Source organism: Daldinia caldariorum, assembly GCF_022478825.1.
Source record: "Daldinia caldariorum strain CBS 122874 unplaced genomic scaffold F4812scaffold_2, whole genome shotgun sequence".
Lineage (NCBI taxonomy): Eukaryota > Fungi > Ascomycota > Sordariomycetes > Xylariales > Hypoxylaceae > Daldinia > Daldinia caldariorum.
In genome coordinates, this window is record NW_025953038.1 from 49,721 (window position 1) to 70,293 (window position 20,573).

General features: G+C 47.4%; 3 protein-coding genes across 3 annotated transcripts; 1 reads left to right on the forward strand and 2 right to left on the reverse strand.

The window, feature by feature from the left end:
- Positions 1 to 1,042: 1,042 nt before the first annotated feature.
- F4812DRAFT_162126 (putative acetylornithine aminotransferase precursor) lies at positions 1,043 to 3,232 on the reverse strand. Its single transcript, XM_047929836.1, has 3 exons — positions 2,497 to 3,232; positions 1,373 to 2,422; positions 1,043 to 1,321 (listed from the first exon to the last, which is right to left on the reverse strand). Exons 1-2 carry the CDS (start codon positions 2,869 to 2,871, stop codon positions 1,394 to 1,396), a joined length of 1,404 nt encoding a protein of 467 aa, XP_047793313.1. The 5' UTR covers positions 2,872 to 3,232; the 3' UTR covers positions 1,043 to 1,321; positions 1,373 to 1,393.
- A 1,065-nt stretch (positions 3,233 to 4,297) lies between these two features.
- Positions 4,298 to 6,510, forward strand: F4812DRAFT_449307 (alpha/beta-hydrolase; the record flags this gene model as incomplete). The annotated part of the gene is made up of 2 exons (XM_047935956.1): positions 4,298 to 4,389; positions 4,443 to 6,510. The coding sequence occupies 2 exons, from the start codon at positions 4,298 to 4,300 to the stop codon at positions 6,508 to 6,510; spliced, it is 2,160 nt and encodes a 719-aa protein (XP_047793314.1).
- A 3,000-nt stretch (positions 6,511 to 9,510) lies between these two features.
- On the reverse strand, positions 9,511 to 12,862 carry F4812DRAFT_162183 (fungal-specific transcription factor domain-containing protein). Its single transcript, XM_047929837.1, has 2 exons — positions 12,109 to 12,862; positions 9,511 to 11,890 (listed from the first exon to the last, which is right to left on the reverse strand). The coding sequence occupies exons 1-2, from the start codon at positions 12,477 to 12,479 to the stop codon at positions 9,784 to 9,786; spliced, it is 2,478 nt and encodes an 825-aa protein (XP_047793315.1). The 5' UTR covers positions 12,480 to 12,862; the 3' UTR covers positions 9,511 to 9,783.
- Positions 12,863 to 20,573: the final 7,711 nt, after the last annotated feature.

Genomic DNA, 20,573 nt, shown 5'->3' on the forward strand with positions numbered 1-20,573 from the left:
ACACGAAGTCACGTATTAACTACAATGGGCATATCCATTGATGCCCAAGTTATCTTAGGTACCTAGGTATAAGATTAAAAGACCGAGGAGTTAGCAATCTGCTGTCATATCTTCCAGACTCTCGGATATAAGATATGGTATTGAGTTAAATAGGTACTTTAAGTAAAGTAAATCCAGCAGCTCTATCCTTTCCAGATTGCCAGATATATCTAATGCTGGATTCCAGACTTAGTGTTAGGTAGTTGAGATGATGTATACGCTCGGTGGGTAGATAGGTAGTAATGTAGAAAAAATACAACGAATGCATAGACTTGCCTAAGTCTTTGGATAGGTTCATACTTGTTTAAAAGAAGTAGCCTTTCTCTCATGAATACCTGATAGTTGCTGGTAAACATATATCAAAATTAAAACTAAGTGCTAGATAGCAACTTAACCTAACCTACCTAATACTCGAGGTATATCAAGAATTGCTCGCAAGTATTTCGCAATAAAGAATCTTATGAGCTTATCACGGATTCTTTTGGGTATTTACCTTACGAATAAAGCTTTAGTGTCTAACGTTACCTATCTTCTATTTACCTGATAGGTAGTTGTCCCGTACCTTGATTAATATTTCCTGTTATACAGGCTTGCCAATTTTCCGCAGTAGGCACCTAATCTATAAGAAAAAGCTGCAAGGAAAAAAAAATAGCATTGCAAATTTCGCAGTTTCTAACATTGCTATATCATCAACCTTGATATAGGTTCTGTAATTGTTAGATTGTTGCCGTTATTACCCGATAGCATGCGTCTAATTGCCTCGCCGCTTCTAACTCCTATAACGTCGTACCCCATCACAGGCTATCACTGGTGTTTCGTTATTTCTCCTCGCCTCGGAGTTGTGTCTGCCCATATGATTGCTGCTACACTGTAATTAGACACTTCCAACTCCGTTAGGCATTGTTGATTTAATCTTTTCTCGTTGGCATATGATTGCTGCATAATTACTTGCCCCGGCGCTTTAGCCCTCCTATTGTCACTATTTACTACCGTTTCTTGCCTCGTAATTTCAGCGCATAGTGATAAAATCCGCGCTTCCAAAGCCAGTACGTTATCGTCTTCATTGAAAATTATTGTTATTCCTCTTCATCAACACTACCTCGTTACTAGTTGCCGCGACTACCTACTCCATTACCTTTGGGCACCTACGTAAGCACCTAGAGATCCTACACATCGAGATTCTGAAGCAGTGGATTGTGACTTTAGGGGTACTTCAAAAACATACCTAGATGCCGCTCATATACTGCCCACTGTATACAGGCGATTTTATTGTTTGATAACCGTGAGCCATCAAGTCTCATCATATACTGTATGTGCTAAGTCTGACTCGAATAAAATCCTTTTTCGATAACTCTCAACGCCGAGTCGCCTGGATAGCCTCCTCTAGGATATCCAATCCGCTTTCGATTTCTTCCTGGCTGACTGTGAGCGGCGGGAGGAATCGGAGCGTATTCGTACCACATGTGATTATCAACAGTCCTCTCTCTCGGGCGGCTTTCACTATTGGCAATGGATCTCGGGTCAATTGTACGCCAAGGATTAGACCCTTCCCGCGAATCTCAGTTATAAGGCGGGGGTATCGTTCTCGCATGCGCTCGAATCTCTCCACGAAGATTTTCGATTTGGAAAGAACACCCTGCTGCAAGTTGGGATTTGAGAGCTGGGAGACTACGTAGTGCGCAATACGGGATGCCATCGGATTACCGCCAAAGGTCGTCCCGTGATCGCCAATCTTAATCTTTTCGCTGACATGACGGTTGGCTATAGTAGCACCGACGGGAAAGCCGTTGCCAAGCGCCTTCGCCGACGTGAATATGTCTGGGTGTGCCTCCTTGGGCAGGTGACTATGGGCCCAGAGCGTGCCGGTCCTCGATAAGCCGCACTGAATCTCATCGTAAATGAGAACGGCACCCATTTCGCGGCACCGCTTCGCTAGGGCGACGAGAAACTGATCGCTGGCAACGTTGATGCCACCCTCTCCCTGAATAGGCTCAATTATTACACCACACGTCTTTTCTGTCACAAGGTCATTGACAGCGGCGATGTCGTTGAATGTCCCATATCTAAAGCCAGGCAGCATCGGCGCAAAGGGTTCCTGGTATTTGGGATTCGGCGTTGCGGACAGACTTCCCATGGTCCGTCCGTGGAACGAGTTGTAAAAGGAGACGAATTCGTGCTTGGCGCCAGTAGGATCCAGAACTTTGCCAACCTTCCTGGAAAGCTTGATTGCTGCCTCGTTCGCCTCGGAACCGGAATTGCAGAGGAATACCGTGGCAGCATCGTGCATGGCACCCGATGCGCGGGTCTTCTCGATAAGAAGGTGGGAAAGTGATGCAATCCATGGGTTGTAGTATAGGTTAGACGTGTGCCATAGCGTTTTTGCCTGGTCCACGAGAGTCGATCAGCATAGGAACGGTGGAACAAGTACAATAAACGAGGTGGGAAAATAGTTTGTACCTGACCTGAGATGGCCTCCACCGAGCCTGGATCGCAATGGCCGAGCGCATTAACGCCAATACCGGAGGTGAAATCCAGGTATTTTCGGTTTTCTACATCCCACAAATACGAACCCTTCCCTTTCAGAAATAGCGGGGGCGCCCTGTCATATGTTGCCAGCATAAAGTTGGAATGGAATTTTAGCATAGTTGAGTAGGGTTCGTCACCAGACGGATCGGGATTTGGTAAAGTTGTTTCGCGCGATTTAGACCCTTGAACATGATTAGGCGATGTCGTCGAGATATATCGAGCTGTAGAGGATGCGAAAGGTCGAGTAGGAAGTCGGAGAACTAATGTAGAGGATGCGAAATGCCGAGTAGGATGTCGGAGAGCCATATTGAACGTGGCCGATCTTCGTGGGAACTGAGGAGAATGCGACGAAAAACGAAGGGGAGTTTGTTGGTTTACTGGTTTAACGTTTGATCGGCCAAGGTAGAGGTAGTAGAAGGTAGATATCGAGGGGAACTTCTATTGAACTTCTCTTGGAGCAATTAGGCCATGTCCCACAGGTAAGGTTCCAAGATACTACTTTAGTAAGTATCTCTACAACCCCATCGCATAAAATGATTCACAGAATAGTGACTAGGTATTTGGTTATAAATCGCCATATATCCCCGTATCGATAACAAAACTAGCCTAAATTCCGTTCCGATCTCGCATTGGAGAAATATTCTAATGATGGGGCCACTCTACGCCCTTCCAAACCTCAGATATTATGTAATCTGATGCCGTACCTGTATTGTCTGATTGTTAGGTTGCCCCAACTCAAAGTATACCTTAAAAACACAACGCATTTACTTCTCAGAATGTCTAATAACACTAACTCAGATTATTCGCCGACCTTATATACTATCCCATAGTTTCTCCGGTCATACCAGGCAGTCATGATGTAGGTATTCGCGGTAATTGGCGGCTTAGGTAGTATGGTTATTTAGCCTTACCCTTGTCTCACATGGACCTCACAAGTATCACATGCAATTTCCTATTGTCCTTATCCAGCACGGTTTTTTTTTTCTCTAAGGGTATTACGCCGTAGGGGACGGTGAGTGAGCCAAAGGCATGGGAATGTCATGTCGCATCGCATGGGCTTCTCCAAATCTCCAATGCGGGGTTACAATTGAACCCCTGGCAAGCCCCGGACTCAGGCGGGCTCAGGCGGGCGTGGGGGTGGTTTGGTCTCGTTTTAGTGGCTTCAGAGACGGCTTTCACATGCCAGATTCACTCGTGTATCATGCAACTCTCGCCGCAAACGTCACCAGAGGAGCCGATAGGTTCTAGGTTTTATCCCAGGCCGCCATTCACGAGCTTCTAAATTTATTCCTATCCTGTCAGCTTTGGTCAGAAACCCACAGCGCCTTCTAATCTAGCGGCCACTATCATCTTTAGTCCTCGGACCTTAGGTCACGAATCCCCTTCTCCTGCCTGCTTCCGAATGGCCTTGGAGTCTGTCAGCGTGCCATCCGAACTCTCCGTTTAGTTCATACGCCACTTCTACCATCAGTCCCGACTCGCGTTCCCTTGGAAACTAACCGTTACTGTGGGGGGACTATGTCGCGTTTCACATGCCTCGTCACTTCGTGAGAGCAACTTTACCTAGACGGTGTCGGTCCAGACTTCTCTTGTCGTTTTTCTTCCTTTTATTCACGAAGTGGGTACCTGCTATAGGTATGTCAAATGCTATGCTCTGATGTTGCTGTAGTTCATTGATCTGTCAACCTTTTCCGCTCTGTTCGATGGACAATCTGGACTACGACTATACAGCATGATCGATCACGTCCTCGGTAAACCTTCCGTAAAGTCGCGCAGGCTTCAAGTGCTTGCTGTACTAACCTTTTGGTCCCTATATATTTATAAGTAAGTATTTCTTGTTGATCTACGAGAAATAACTTTTGCTAACAACGAGCTAGAGGCAATCGCCATGGCCCACCCGTCGCTCGATACCTGTCAAAGACCTCCTCCAGAGTATTGACAGTATGGCAGACCGTCGTATTAACTATGATGTACCTTTATGCCGCCCGCAACTTCAGCACGCTTGTCGGGCTTGCTAGTCCAGAACCGATGGCCAACATGTACGACGCCAAGTATTTTCGGGCTACATGGGTATTGACGGCACTGGACGCCGGTTTCTGGACGGCCATGAAAATTAAGAGGAAGTGGATGAGGGATATAGCTAGCCTTGCATTTTCTCTCTTCTATCTTGTGGCCGCAGAACGCGCGGATGAGAAGGTTAGAAAGGTTAGAGGCGCGTTGACCGTTGACCACCTGCGAGTAAGCTGGAACAAGGGTACTACGCCATATCTACGAGCTGTTCAAAATCTGATGCGCCCCCGGTTCACACGGTGGCCACCGCGAGCGATTCGTATCCCTCGACCTAGTTCTAGCGACTACAAAGAGCCCGTTTCCGGATGGCTGTACTACGACGGTCCCGTATCGGACTTGGGGCACATTAATAAGATGATCCTAGACATCCCCGGCGGAGGCTTTGTGGCTATGGATCCGCGATGCAACGACGACAAGCTCTTCGCTTGGGCCGGAAAGACAGGTCTTCCAATATTAAGCCTCGAGTACAAGAAAGCGCCGGAGTTTCCCTACCCGTACGCCTTAAACGAATGCTTCGACGTGTATACGACAATCGTCAGAAGCAAGGGCCGATGTATAGGGATGTCAGGGATGGAAATTCCGAAGATTGTGGTAACAGGCGACAGCGCTGGTGGGAATCTCGCGACAGCGATGACTCTGATGTTAATTGAGAGCGCCACAAGCCGTCGCCAATCACCGATCCAAGTGGATCTTCCTCTTCCCGCTGGACTTGTACTTCTCTACCCTGGTCTAGATATGAACATAGGGAACTGGATGTCTGACGAGCAAATGTCTCTAATCAAAGACCGACGGGTGAGAGCGACGAACAAGGACTACCTGCGCCGGAAGAACATGCAGTATAACGACCTAGTTGGCACGCCTCATCAATCTGACGATGAGGATGAAGAACCTTCTGGCGTAGTCTCTAATGCAAACCCTTCTACGCTAGACGCCAGTACTGACAGCAATGGGCTTCGCAGTCCTCAGCCCGAGTATTCTCACGCTAATCGGCAGATGTGGGCAAAATCCGAACAGCCAGCTATGACATCTGACCGAAATTCTAAGCCAATGTCGCACAGACCCGAACCTATGAAGACGCGTTTGGCCATGGCGTCCATGATCTCTTATTTCAACGACCGCGTGCTCACCCCTGAGATGATGCGCGCAATGATCATATTATACATTGGGCCGCACAACCGACCGGACTTTTCTCAAGACTACCTCCTCTCTCCCATATTAGCTCCAGATCTCCTGCTGCAGAAGTTTCCAAAAACCTATTTTCTTACTGGCGAACGTGATCCTTTAGTGGATGACACAGTCATTTTCGCTGGACGCTTGCGCCGCGCCAAACAAGCCTTCCACTCGCAACGCAGTCCTCAGGGAATGAATGGGCTAAACGATATTACGGATTTTGACGAAAAGGACGCTGCCGAGATCGTCCTGATCCCTGGTATTAGTCATGGCTTCACACAGTTTCCGAGCCTATACCCACCTGCTTGGAAGCTGATCGACCGCTGTGCAAGATGGGCGGTAAACCTGCTCGACACAGCGGAGACGCGGACGAAGCATGAACAGCAGAGCCTCCCACAGCGTCACCACATACGTGTTGAGTCTAGCGGTGACGAGGACGGGCCGCTGGAAATAAGTATGACAAAAATGCGATCCCGAACGATAAGCGATGGTGTCAAGCCGCAGCCGAGTAGCGCAGAACCAAAGAAAGATGGTATTGACTCTGAAAAGCCGAACGGAAACACAAAGAAGAGAAGGACTACTGGGCGATCCGGATTTGGACAGAAATCTAAGAGTATTATCAAGCTGGATAGTTCGGACGATTTACTTGGGCGGCGTATGGAGGGCCTTGCGAGTTCCCTGACCGGAGCACATGATGAAGACTAAGTGTACCCCGTAGGTCGTTAATATACAGTAGGTAATTCTACATTGCTTGCATATTGTAATACCTAGAATCGCGCTCCTCGAGGCGTTGCATACTAATTAACTATTGAGTAATATAAGATGTCATCTTTTGAAGACAAGCGAAGAGCCCAATCATGCCATACTATCTGTCATGTACTGAAAGGCATGATCGGTGTTGTAGTCGTGCAGTAGAATAGAAGGAAGCATATAAACAACGCACGAATTAAGGTTGCAAGTTAAATCTATGATACCTAAAATAAAGATCCCGTTACAGATACATATTGCACATTATTGGTATGGAATATATTCTTGTATGGCGATATCTGCGACACGGTTCAGAGTACCTAAGGTCAGACAAGTAGCCATGAGAGATGCCAAAGGTGAAATCAGATCCATAACCAAAAGAAAAGGAGAACATCTTTTTAGAGTGAGGCAATTCTTCTTTACTGTGGCTGATTTCTAGCCTCTTGTAGGACAGAGTTATAGCCAGCGACTAGAATGAATAGGAACTATATTAGGTAGATTTGGTAATCATGTATCTCTGTCTAGGTACCTAACCTTATCCCTTAAATGTCTCCCACTTAAGATAACTTGACGGAGACATATAGGTCGGATCTGCGGCAAATAGCGATACATGTAGTTATTTTTGTCCTAAGTTGTAATGCATTTGAAAAAAAAAAAAAAAAGCCCTAATAATAGGTATGCAAGAGAATAGGGATTACCGATTCGTTGCATCATATCTATCAACCTTCTTTTCTTTCTAATATCATGGCTCATGAAAGTGCCACGTTAAGACCCCATGGCTTAAAGTTATGATAATAATATTAACTTTTCATGAGAAATGTAAGCGCTTCACGTTCGACTCACCTATATCTTTCAGTGTTACTGCAGACTTATCCCTAACAGCTAGATCTTTGGGACAAGCACGCGGAATGTTTCGGGTAGCTAAAGATTCCCGCAGCACACTTAATATTTCTAATAAAAGAAATTACAGCATCGAAGATTTTAGTAAGAAGTGCCATTGGGATAGTCCACAGATTCTCTAGTAGACTTTTTAGTCCCTCGCCTTCGTTGTTCTTGAACGATATCGTTTTATGAAAAAAGAATGCTTTACAACTAGATCCATTATGGCTAACATACCTAGCTAAGGTAATTTGTATTAAGCATTCGTTTTTTGACCCTTGAAAATTTCCTCGGTATAAAATAATAAAAGGTTGCCATACTGCTATAGAATACGCTGAACACTTTGGAAAAATATAGGTCCTGCCGGGTCGAAAAAGAATTCTGTCTATAAGAATCTCAGCACTGACATCCTAAGTATCTATTTAGCTATATGATAGTTAATGTGGTGTATTGCGGCCGTATAGGATCTACAGTCGACATGCCTATTCGACAAAACGATACTACATGTTAGCTACCTGCTGTTGTAGCAACTTCAACCTGGGCGTCCAAAACAGCTCGGCGGAGCATTATCTGACGGTGCAATAGCCGACTTACTAAGATGTGACAACATAAAGATACTTATATCGTGATACATCTAGTTGTAGCGTCAAAGGTCATGACCTAGCTGTGGATGGTTCCATTTGATTCAGATATAGTGTAGATGGTGGTATCGGGTTCCTAATGGGATTAAGGTTGTTACGGTGACACTCTGAATGCTGAGCTGAGCATCCTAGCTGTTGAGCTAGCAGGAGACAGCGCAATCCAGTACCCTTGCTGTTTCACGATCCCGCGTCCCGCAGGAGGGTGTGCAATAGAGCTCCTTCTACATTGCATTTTCCATTGAGAAACTCTTCGAAGGAATTCCGTCACCTACCCCTCTATTCCATCTAGCCCTGTCTCCTAAAGTAAGTCGTTACTAACATGCATTAACGAGACTAGAGCCCCTCGTAGCCAACAACGGCCTGTACGGCTTGTCTATAGTTCCTTCATTTAGACTCCATATCAGACTGGACTGGCCAAAGGGGGAGAGAGCATTTTAGCCCCTGTAGTTTGATAGTTCAGTTGGATCAAATCATAACGCACATCTTATTACGCCATGAAAAAAACCATGAAGTCGGCTGGACTCCATATTCAACGAATGGGTGTTCGAGCATCCCTGTTAACACAACTGGATTAAGAGCTGAGGCCGGACCCGAGGCAACTCGCCCAGAATAGATATTGTAAGATTTTAGTTTTTTTATGAACATCCACTAAGCCCTGTTGCTGTGTAGATAACACGTGGGAAACCGCCAGGCGAGGCTTCAAAACCTGGCACCTATTTGGTAGGATTGTTACTCGGTTGGCCAAAACTAACGTGGCCCGAAACCAAGATATAACTGCATATCAAACTTACTATGATGATTTTCTAAGCCCGATGATCAAGAGCTTGGAACCTAACGAGGCCACTTACTTACCTTGCTTGTAAGCATATCCGAGAGCTACCATGGCGTTCACGAAGGGGGGCCCGCGGTCAACAGAGGGACGGCATGTGCTCTTTTAACGCGCCCGAAAATTATACCCAGGACTTTGCCATATAGTTACCTAGGTACCTACCTGTATCATGCATGTACGACTGGAAGAACCAAGCCTATTGGAAACTTGAGTATCTGCTACAGCACGTTTAGGCGAAGTATCTGCGCCCCGAACTGAAGTATGGTAATTAAGCATAGGCGATATTTCATTTTTTTAAGCGCTTATCATGGCCGCCTCTTAATCCGAACTCTTCCAACTCAAACAATTGGTTTATGTCCGCGATATCGCGACAAGGCAATGATACTGCCTCCTTGGGGATCGGTTTGCGCCACAGGCTGACCAGTTTAGGTGTCGAAATGTCCCTAGAAAAGGGATAGATAGCAGAGGAAAACTAAGTAGCGACAGTAAAGAAAATCTGGAAGTACCCATATGTGATCGGGCACGCCTCAGAAAATCCTTGATTTGGATAGAGCCGAAAAAAGTAGATCACATTCGCACGATAAATAGAATTAAAAAGAACCCCCCCTCCCCAACCTCCCCCCTAACACATGTCTACTAGCACCTTGTCGAAAAAAAAGGGTATTACCGTAGTGATGCTAAGAATGGTATATAAATACAGTCGTACAAATGCGTCGCGGAACTTTTAAAGAATACTCCTGTTCCGAAGGATAAAAAGAGTATTTGTTCGTTCGTTCGTCAAATTCGTAACCTCGTCGGGTATCGTCCGGCGGCTATTCTCCTCCGCTTTTAGAATTTATTTTCTTAGCCTGTTAGAACAAGCTGGAAGCATCTTGGCTGTTGTTAGATTATGTTTGCAATGCTTATTCTCTCCGTACTGCGACTCCCCGACGCTGTTCCAGCAGTTGGGCTATTTCTACTGCTGCCGATTTCAACCGTACCACTTCCGAGCATATTTCCTGGTATATTCGCTCCTTGCTCCACCTTAATGGGCGGAAGCGTCTGTGCTCGAGGCGGATAAGTAGCAGGGCTCGCGGCCCCGGAAGAAAGACCTCTAATAAGCTCTATTAGGTTATCCCATCCTCCCCAATCCTCCCTCTCTTTGGCATTTAGACCAGTTCGCCTATCCGGATGGGTTAGACCACCTCCAACCGTTGATGCAGGCATTGTCAACGGCACCTCGCGCTCCGCACCGAACCAGACCCAGGCCGTTTCTGTGCTGGCCTGCATATCCATGCTTACGTATATGAGAAGCTCCTCGTCTTTTAAAAGCGTATCTTGGACGGCCCTAGGATTAGGTATAGCCGCTTGAGGAGGGTAATTAGGCGTAGTTGAACGCGAGAGAACGGATAATAATTCGCGTTGCTTAGCCTCTAGTACCTGTATGAAGAAAGATAAAAAGCGACCACAGGGAATGGCGACGTCTCGTCGCGCGTCAATCGACTTGAGAGCTCTTAGACATGTAGATGCGAGTTCATAATAGCCCGTGAAGAGTAGAAATAGCGTAGAGCGAAATATGTGAGTTACTAGGAGACTCGTGGCGGTATCTGCAAGCGTCGAGTTGATCCTAGCAATCAAGTTCGCCGTTTCTATCGCAGTGACTTTACACTGCTGAATTGCGTCGCTTCGAGCTTCTATAGGGCATCCGGGGGCGAGATTATGGCGGTGTACAAGTAAACGAATACTAAGGAGGTACGCAAGCGGCATTAGTACGTGAGGAGCGACTAGAGAGGCATTATTTGCTTCGCATGATTCCGGAAACATCTTCTGACAAGCGACGAAGTGGCTGTCAAATGTCGCGAGCCGCGCCGGCTCAATTACGGCACTGGCGAAGGCTTCCCTTATGGCGGAAAAGGACCGAACTACATTGATAATACTGTGTAGGAAGTGAGTTAGGGGGATGGCATTTGGGGGGTGCACGGGACCCTCGGTATGGAGGAAATGATCGTCAAACGGCTCGGGGAGCGCCACGTCGCAATCGGCATCGTTTATCATGAAAGGGCGCCCGAGGTCCATGGACAGCATTCGATCGAGCGTGTATATTGCCCACCAAACCCGCCGCCTCATATCCGCCTCTACTCTGGAACGCACCCCAAGCACTTCTAGGTGGAGGTCGAGGTCTTGCGCACTTCGCACGGCACTACCCAGCCAAGTCCAAGCCGCAGACTTCAAGTTCAGTTCGTTTAACGCAAGCGAGATAAGGAACGAAGTCCGGACGTTGTCGAGGTCAAAGTCATCATTCCAAGGATCTACCAAGCTTCGTGATGCCTCTAAAAATTCGCCTGCGCGCAGCGTCCGGTCCGGATACGGGTCGTTGCTAAATAGGCTTCCGACTGCCAACACAGAAAAGAACATAGAATGCCAGGATATGGGAACCCGTTGTATGTTAGTGGTATTTTGATAGAGCTCCTCTACCTGATGTTGCAACGTCGGCCAATGTAGAATTGGCATCATAATATGTGCGGCCCCGTAATAAGTATGAAGGAGCTTGTCTACAGTGACTTTAGGAGGTAGTAGTGGTCTGGGATGGTCGAACGTGACAGTGACCGTCGGCGGCTGTCGATATGGGGGCGGCGGCTTTAGGACGCCCTTCGAGAAGTTTCGGAGAGCTACCCTCGCTCGGGATGGATCTTGTATGGGAGGTGCTGCTCTCCTCCGTCTTCTTGGTTCAGAGTTCAAGTCCGGAAGAAACTGCTGGGGTATTTGCTCAACATTTTCAGCATCAACATCCATATGCTCACCCCTTTCAGCCAACGTGCGCCTTAGATTACTATTCTCCCTCCGCACTCTTTCTATCTGTTTCTCGAGGTCTTGCACTTGTTTGATAGACGACATGCGCCGGTTGGTCTCCTTTGTAAATTGGCATTTGACATTGCGGCTGGAGCATTCTGAACAACTCGTTGTTTCTGTGGCGTCACACTTGACCTTTCTCTCCCGACAGGCGTCGCAGCTTTACGCGTGTACGGAACCCTGAGAAGCGAATATTGGATCTTCCTACGCCAGGGTAGCTAAAGAAAACCCAATATCCGCCCCCTCGAAGCCCCGTACGTAGAAGTCAGCATCGGTTTTATATACCATTAAAAAGGGATATCTAGAGACTATTACGCTGATCTCTCTTTTGCACGTCTAGAATATGCAAAAAAAAGACATTTGCTGCCAAACACATACCTTGGATCCTTCCTCCTCTGGCGGTAGGCGCGCTTCTGTGCTGATACGTTTGCCGACAGCTGGGCGCTAGAAAGTCCCGGAGTACTCGCGACCGACTCGGCTGGGGGTAACGAGTCTCGACCCATCACTGAGGTCGCCGTTACCGGCGTGTAGGGTTGAAAGCCTGTCTGGGTAGCTGGAGGCAATGGCGGAATGCCTATGGGCTGTGGAGTTTGGGCGGTATTCGACCTCACGTTTGAGCCCATTAAGTTTCCTAGAAGCTGTTGGACTTGTGGGCGAGGAGAAGTTGCCGAAGAGACCGAAGAAGAGTCATACGACCTCGTGGATGGATTGGGGGAACGTGGGAATGGGTTGTGTGACGGAGCTGCCATCGTTGGAAGGCTTATAGTTAAGCTGTTAAGCCGTTGGCAGCTTGATCGGGCGGAGTTCTCCTCGGATCGGGCTCTCCCCAGTCGGGCGGGTTTCTGGGGAGAGTTGCCGCTCAAGGAACATGCAGAGAGCTGTGCTGCAGTCGTCTCTTCAGGGACAGCCAGATATCAGAAAACTTTCCAAGCACCATTCCACCGTGGTCTAAATCTAGGATGAACATACGGCGGGCGGCGGAGTTTTCGACAGGAGGAGCCGACCAGAACGAACTATCCTCGCACCAATACCGCAAGAGTCTGAGCCTGGTTCGCGCAGAACCTTTTTGCTGATCGTTCTCGAAGAATCTTAGGGACCAAGCTGCCTTTTGCGGTGTTGCAGCAGCGTTGTGTTACTAGATGAATTCGTTCAAGTTCTAGTTCTCTGCCGGGCCCGCATCCTCTAACCATTCAAACCACCCAACAAACAAGCTCCGGCGGGGGGGTTCCCCAACTACACGGGACGGATGACCGGCTGGGAACAGAGTCTCGGAAGCACTAGGGTTGTTGCGATCCAGCATCCAATACTGCTATTCTCCGTTCGGTTGGAGGCTTTCGCCGGCATCAAGAGTGTTAAAAAGAGATCGGCTGCCTAAACGGGAAGGGTGAACCTGCCGGTAGGCGATAATGATCATGTGCAAATGTAAAGTATTATAACTACGATACGGGTTTAATGTGGTGTTACTCGAAGAGGAACGCCGGGGTGACGACGATTAGGTCTGGCAAATGAGCTGCCTCACGTTCGAGGATAGCCGGTGACGGGAAAGAAAGCAGTAAATTCTGGAAAGGGCAGTGATCTGAGGAGAAAGTCGATGGCAAATCTGTCGATAGACAGGACAGTACAGGACAGGCTACTGCTACTGCTACTGCTGCTAGTTCGCAGATGTATATCCATCTAGGTTCTCCCGCCCTAGCCCGGCGCCGAAACAAAATTCGGAAATATATAATCTGGAGGGGTCAAACTAAATCCTTCTACACTACTCTTGACCCCTGTAAATAGTACAAGGAAGACAACTAGAGCAGGGCCTTGGACGATGTTCGTCAACAACTGAGAAAAGGAAGCTAGGTAGCTACGGTGTTTCGAGCTGTGTATGTAGGTGGGCCGCCGGCCTGGGCCCTAGCCTGGCCCTAATATAAGTACAGGTCTCCGTACTGTGGTAAAACCCTAGGACCTTGCCAGATCAAGGGGGGCAAGCCGCGATGGCGAATCGGGCAACCGCTCTAAAGTAGCTTAATAGAGAGGTTCCATGTATGAGTACTATGTAAGTATGCTGGTATGTAAGTAAGTAGGTAAATATGGGCATATACATTACACATGTAAGTAGATCCCGCGGTTCTGCTCTCTGGCTTATATTTAGCTGATATGTACTTCCAACGTATTGTACCTATCTACCATTGCCCGCGACTAGGTCCCTCAGGGATGTGGTTGTATGTGGACATGTACCGTTGCGCTCTAAACTCGGCGAGTGCGCCTGGCAGGGACTGTCTCTTTTGGCTTGCAGAGGCCACTGGCTTGTTAAAGGAAATCCTTTCCCCTCCCTCCAAGTTTGATGCTAAATATGAACTATAGCGTAGCCAAGTACAATACATTCATGCGACTTGGGATGGCACTCTAACCACCCTACTGCTGTCCTAATGTTTGGCTGGTCTGCCCTAGTCGATGAAGTGTAGTGTAGCGTATAGTATAGTATAGTGCATGTAGGGATCCTGGACTGAACTATGCAACCTCCACACTGGAAAACTGTACCGTACCTAGCAGCTGCGGATTGTTTTAGCGTGGGATATCTTAGGTAGGACTGGCTGGCGAGTCGGCACTCCCCTCGGCTGTGCCCAGGCCCGTTCGGGTTGCATGATGTGCATTCGGAACCCAGGAATCAAGCGGTACCGTAGGAGGTAGGTAGATGTCTCTTTTGCGCTCTTCCTTTTCCCGCACCCTTTCTCTAGGCCACGTCCCCTTCCCTATCATCGCTATCTTTTCTCCCTCTCGTTCGCCGTAGCCCCCCTGGTCGTTCAGCTGCTCAATCTGGCGACACGCTAGGCGTCTGTTAGTAAGAGGTAGTGCGAGGGAAACAATAAAACCTATGCTACGTGTAGGGGTTTTCCCTGGTAAGCGGCAGTGGCCGGTCCGTTGTTTTAGCAGCCCTTTTGACAAGCATGGCTAGGGCCAAGCAATGTAAGTATGTATTGTATCGTATTGTATTGCACGTATGCATAAGGTATATTAGAGGTAGGTATGCAATTGTCTGTGAGCCCGTGACCCCATCGCTTTTTAATAAAACCTGGCATAATGAAAAGAGGACCGTCCCACTGGTGGACAACGGCTCACGACAGGGTTGAATAGGGTCACTAACGACAGCTAGCTTGAAACGTACCAAAGATCGAACGCTCTCCGTGCTCATGCCGATGTAACCTAATCGCTTGGTTAAGCTAACGCTAATAAACTCCGAGGCATTGGCACCCATGTATCGAGCGCTGGAGAGCCCGACACCTTCATCCCGGAGACGTTGTTTCTTTTGTCGTTTCTGTCCTTTCATTCTTCGGGAGACATCGCGGGCAAACGATCGGGTATGCCACGGATTGGGTGGCATCGCTCAAAACCTGTGGCGTTCCATAGCGCTGCGCAGCCCGAAGAGGAAAGGAAACAGTGAGAAACCACCCAACTCCCATATATTGCCCCTCAATTTTTCTCCAACAAGTTACCTACCTGTGATCCCGGCTACGATCTGGTCATTTTTAAGGCACGTTTTGTCCTGGTGGTAGCCCTAACGCTTTGCATGGGAACACCCTTTGGCCTTAACTATAGTAATCTGGTTGGGATTGAAAAGAGCATGGGGAACATGCAAGGTGCCGCAAAGAGATCACACTACCAATATATACCTACCTAACCTAACTTGCATGACAGTATACCACGTACCTACCTAACTTAAGGTACCTAAGCTTTGGAGCCCGCCAGTCCGCGACGAGAGATGATTCCGAATACCTACCTACCTAGGCAAGGGGGATAATGGAGTATTCCGTTCTTACTGACTTACCTAGGCACAAATTCAATTCTAATCGAGGAAGGGGTAGGACAATACGCTGCATCTTCGTAATATGTATCTCACCCAACTAAGCGTAGGTAGTTACCTATAGATGCTCGGCAACGGGCTCAGGGCTTCTTTTATCTTACAGCCATGTAAATGGCTGAGATAACTTTTAGGAAGTAGACTACCGAAGCGATCCTGCACCTTTCTAATAAACTTGTTCTACCTACCGGGTTTCCTAACTGAGAACTGTGCCGCGTGAAGGCATGAAGCGCTAGAGATACACTCTATAGGTGGCTGCATCGTAGCATAGAGCAACACTTAAGATCTGGAAGATGGTGAGTGGTCTATTAGCAGCCAATCCTTAACACTGACCCCGGCCGATAGTAAAAGAATTCTATGAATAGCGCCACTCAAGAACCCCGAATGTCATGAACAGCGTAAACTTGCATATGTTGTTAGGTTAGGTAGCTTCAACCACAGTATTTAAATAAAACTACTGTAAATAGCTATAACAAGCGCGCAACGGTAATTAGCTCTTGGAAACCCTAGAAAATAAGAGTTAGGATTGGTAAGGAAAGACATTGTCTGACATTGTCTTAAACACGCCCCAAACTAGGATCGTAAACCATCGGCTTCGCTATTATTAGTGCTTGATAGCCTTACACGTGAACCTCATGCTTAAATATAGCAATAAGCGCATCATTAAAAATTATCATTTCGGATAAGCGTTGAGTTTGCCGCGGTTCGCACGGAAGTTTGAAATTTCGAATCCCATCTCTGTACAAAAGAGAACGGACTATCCGAAATGTCTTCACCGAAATCCACTTAGAGCAAGGGAGAGAATGGAAGATGGATCATGGATAGAGGCCACGCGGATAGGTAGTAACCAAGTCGTCAAGCTAAAAGAGGGGGCAAGGTAGGATCTTCCAAAAAAAAAAAAAAAAAATCTATCGATACAACTACGAATAGCTATATCAATCAGATCATGAGAATCGGGGAGCTACCCAACGTTATCTGTCAGATAGTTAGTTCACAACCGGAACTACCAAACGTATTTTTGTAATGAGAGAAACGTGCAGCTGAGGAGCTTCCTCGGCGAATGACCCAATCCATTCACTGATGGCGAATAATCCACTAGGCAAACTGGAGCGCACCAACGCTTGCCAGGTAATATGTAGTAGTAACGGTTCTAAGGTTGAAGTCAAACCAAAACCGGCAGATAGCTGCATATCCAATATCGAGATCGTCAGGGGATTTGAGGCTTTTAGGAGTATGAAAGGCTCATCAACCAAAACACAGGGATGAAGCAACACTTATTTGACCGAGTTACGGATCCCGATTACTAAATAGGCATCCTTTGGGCAATAGGCTTGCTAGTTGGGCTATCCAGGGCGCTGAATTTGATTATACTTACCCAAAGGGAAGCCCTTGAGGTACGGAGGTGTGAACTTATTAAGGCGCGAGCATGGGATAATATATTGGCTATCGGTTTCGTACTTCGTGCTGAAGTGTCCTTGTTGTTTATTACGATCAAATCGTGATCCATGCCATATAAAAGCACCTAATATAGGTACCTAAGGCAGGTAGGTGCTTGGCAGAGAAAATGTGCATAAACGCATTGTTATGACTTAATGAGCGGTGGTCAAATCTCCAGGAAAGCAAATTGAGCAACTAGCTGTAAATACCAGGTATCTACCTCTAAGATACCTAAGGCACCTAAATCAGGCAGAGGTTGCGAGGTAATAAAATGATTATAAGGCAGGTAGAATAAGAAATGTTACATCTAACGAAATAGGAAGTCATAAAACCTTCAGCTTATATGGGGCATATAGTAGTTAAGGGACGACTTCAAAATGAGGAAGACATCCGACTGGGCCCTATTCGGCATGATGTGCATTGTAGAATACTATAACGAAGTAACGTTGATCATACAACTAGCCTACCTAGTCTTCTAGAAGTGTTCCTCAAACCTCTTCATCTTAGACGGAAATTCAGGCCCAATTTGCATTTAATTTATCTGTTACAAGGCGGGAGAGATGGGAAGCATACATGTGGCTTGCATGGTATGTCTTACTTTCCAGGGTCGTCTACCTACTTAGGAAGTAGGTACAAGGTACCCTTTTTTTCTGAGACTTGAGCTCAAGATGTAAACTTGCGAGAGCTGGATACCACGCAACGATGATTTGCAAGCCTACTAAAAAAGCCCATAGCATATAGAGAATCGAAAGGGAATAATTCCTTAATTTATATATGTGGCAGGTTGCTCTCTCATTCAAAGGACTGCGCTGCTTGCTAGCGAATGTCGCATTTCGAAAAGGGGCGGAGCTGAACAAGACAAATCGAGCACCTCCTAACTGTTAGGTACTATCTTAAGCTAGCGGGTATTCACTCTGCGATCAAATCTAGATGTAGCTCGCCGTGAAGACGGATCCCCTCTCTTTGCGAAGCATGGTACAATACTATCTATCACACTAGGTTAGGCTAAATTCGCATCGCATTTATTACCACAGTCGCTTAAGCGTACCACTAAAGCTCTTAGAAGAGCTAACAAATCTAGCATCCTCCATCCCTGGAACCGCGTGCCACTGGCGCGTCTATCACTTCTCGGCTCCCTCCGGACGTCTCGAATATCAAGCAATCTGTAGAGGCGTCGATCCCCACAGATGGTAAAAGTCTTTATATGTAGGTCGGCAAGCTGTTTTTGTGAAAGGAATGGAGCTAGTAAGCTATTGCTAGCCACGACTAGTTTGATTACTTACTTCTTACAAGTTTATATGACTACCTCTACCTGGTACCTAGCAGTCCGAACCAAACTTGATCTGGGCCGTATTAAAATATGATAGATCATGGCTCTTCTGTTTCATAGTTGTCGCACATGGTTGTTCTCCCCGGTTTCTATATGCCGGGAACCGGATAGCCGAATGTTAGAATCTGTATAAGTTAGCTACCTACTTACCTAAGGAACCTAGAGAGTGAAGGAGGGAGAAAAGCACTTCGCTGATGCCTACCTTTAGCGGATCCGGAAAATCTCCTTAGCCAGCAATTTCTATCATCTCTGTATCTGTAGCTGCGTACCCCTTCGATATTGGCCTGGGATGCTTCCACGTTCCGGGCCCACACGCAGTTGTTCTGCAGGGTCGTCGCCCACCTAGCTGCACCGAGTCGATCTGCATTTACGAGCCGCATAAGACTGGAGGTAATGTTCGGGCTGTCCTACAAGCGAGAAGCAGGGGTTCCAAGATGAAAATCGGGAGAACCAAAAGCCAAAAAGCCACGATACCGCCACGATACCGCAGCAAGCCGTCTCTTCTCTATACCATATTTAGGCCTAAGAATGAAAATGCGCATATTTCGTGAAACGGCCAATATCGGCGTACAATGTAGTGCACCGGATAAACCGAAGCATAAATTATCATTGATACTAATATTTACTAGCTTCATGCCAGGTATCTCCCACCTCTCCAAGGGTGAAGTGGATTTTGTAACGATTTCCCCTCGCGGAAGAACACGTCACCGGCATCGCCTGTCCCAAGAATCCATGCCCGCTGGCGACGACGGTTATGAAACAAACTGCTAATTAGCCAACTACAAAAATTAGTTGACTACCTCCTAGGTATGTACCTACCTAAGGTATACCGAATCTCGGGGCATGGGAACTTTTGAAAATCAACCTCTTGTTCGCTCGTAAGTGGTCAAGTGAAGCAGATGACCGAGACTCTTGACGACGAGTGAGTGCCATCAAGGCCACCTATATAAATCTTGCTTTGGCAGACTTGCATACCTGCGTTCGCATACTCTTGAAAGGATGATTCTTGTAGGTGTTGGTATTCCCCCCCCTTAGCATGCATGGGTAAGAAATCTGGTACCGAATCGGCGTGGTATAATAAATATAAGGACACATGGGGAAACTTACCCAATGGAGCTAAGAGACCGCGTGCCAGTTGGGTAGCGGCCGATTGCCGACTTCGCGGGACAAATTCACGACAAGATCGGCTCCGCACTCACTCGAAACACGGAGGTTCCCTCTTTCGACAGTTGAGGCTCCTCCCATGGGGGATTCGAGGGGGTGGGAATACTGTAGCGATTCAGCGATGGGCCGGTAGCGGACGCGTCTCCTGGGCTGCCTACTGGCCGTTCTACGTGCGCATTGCTCATGCGTACAATAACCCACACGTACGACTTCATCCCCAGTGGAATCTCTAACTGCTTTGCCTGCTATCGTTACCTTGATTCGTCGTCCGCTGCCGCTGCACTCCTATAGGATGGAGCGTCCACGGAGGGGGGGGGCTAGAATCCCTCTCGCCCGTTTCCTGAAGTAGCATCTCATCCCGTGCGACTTGGGAAACATGTCACCCGTGCAACGCATCACAAGTCTAATACACTAAGCTAGCACGCAAGCATAAAGACCTAGACGCAGATCCTCGTCCCCCGTAAAGACGACATGTGCGTACCATATACTAAGTAGTATGTATGGCATCTAAAAGGACGTGAAGGCCTGTCTAGAGAAAGCAGGACGGTGACCCTAACTCCTTGCCAGACTAGCCAAGAGAATCGAATACCACCGCGGCATTTCAAATAGCTCACCCCGCACCGGCACGACCTGGAAAGAAAAGGATGTAGTTGATACTGGGAAAGGGTGAGACTGAGGAAGAGAGTGGAAAAGTAGAGTGCGAAGAGAAGAGGCAGCGGCTGGAAAGTGGATTTCAACCTATCTACCAAGTGACCCTGTACGCAACCGAGCCAGATGCTTTCACAAGTGCATGCGTCGACGTGATACCAAGGCCGTTCGCTCCATGCGTGCAAGCTACGCGAGACGACAGATGGTCTCGGAGATGGAAGTAGTACAGACCAAGACATGATATGCAGTGAAACGAACGACCTTGTATCACCATGACAACGACCAACGATTCAACAACATTGCCTTTTGTTTTTTTCTCTATCTCCACTCGAGAACTTCCCGATTCGGTGTGCTTCAGGGCCTAAACATAAAGAGCTAGGTACCTAACTAGAAAGTTGGTCTAAATTGCTTGCCCATCGT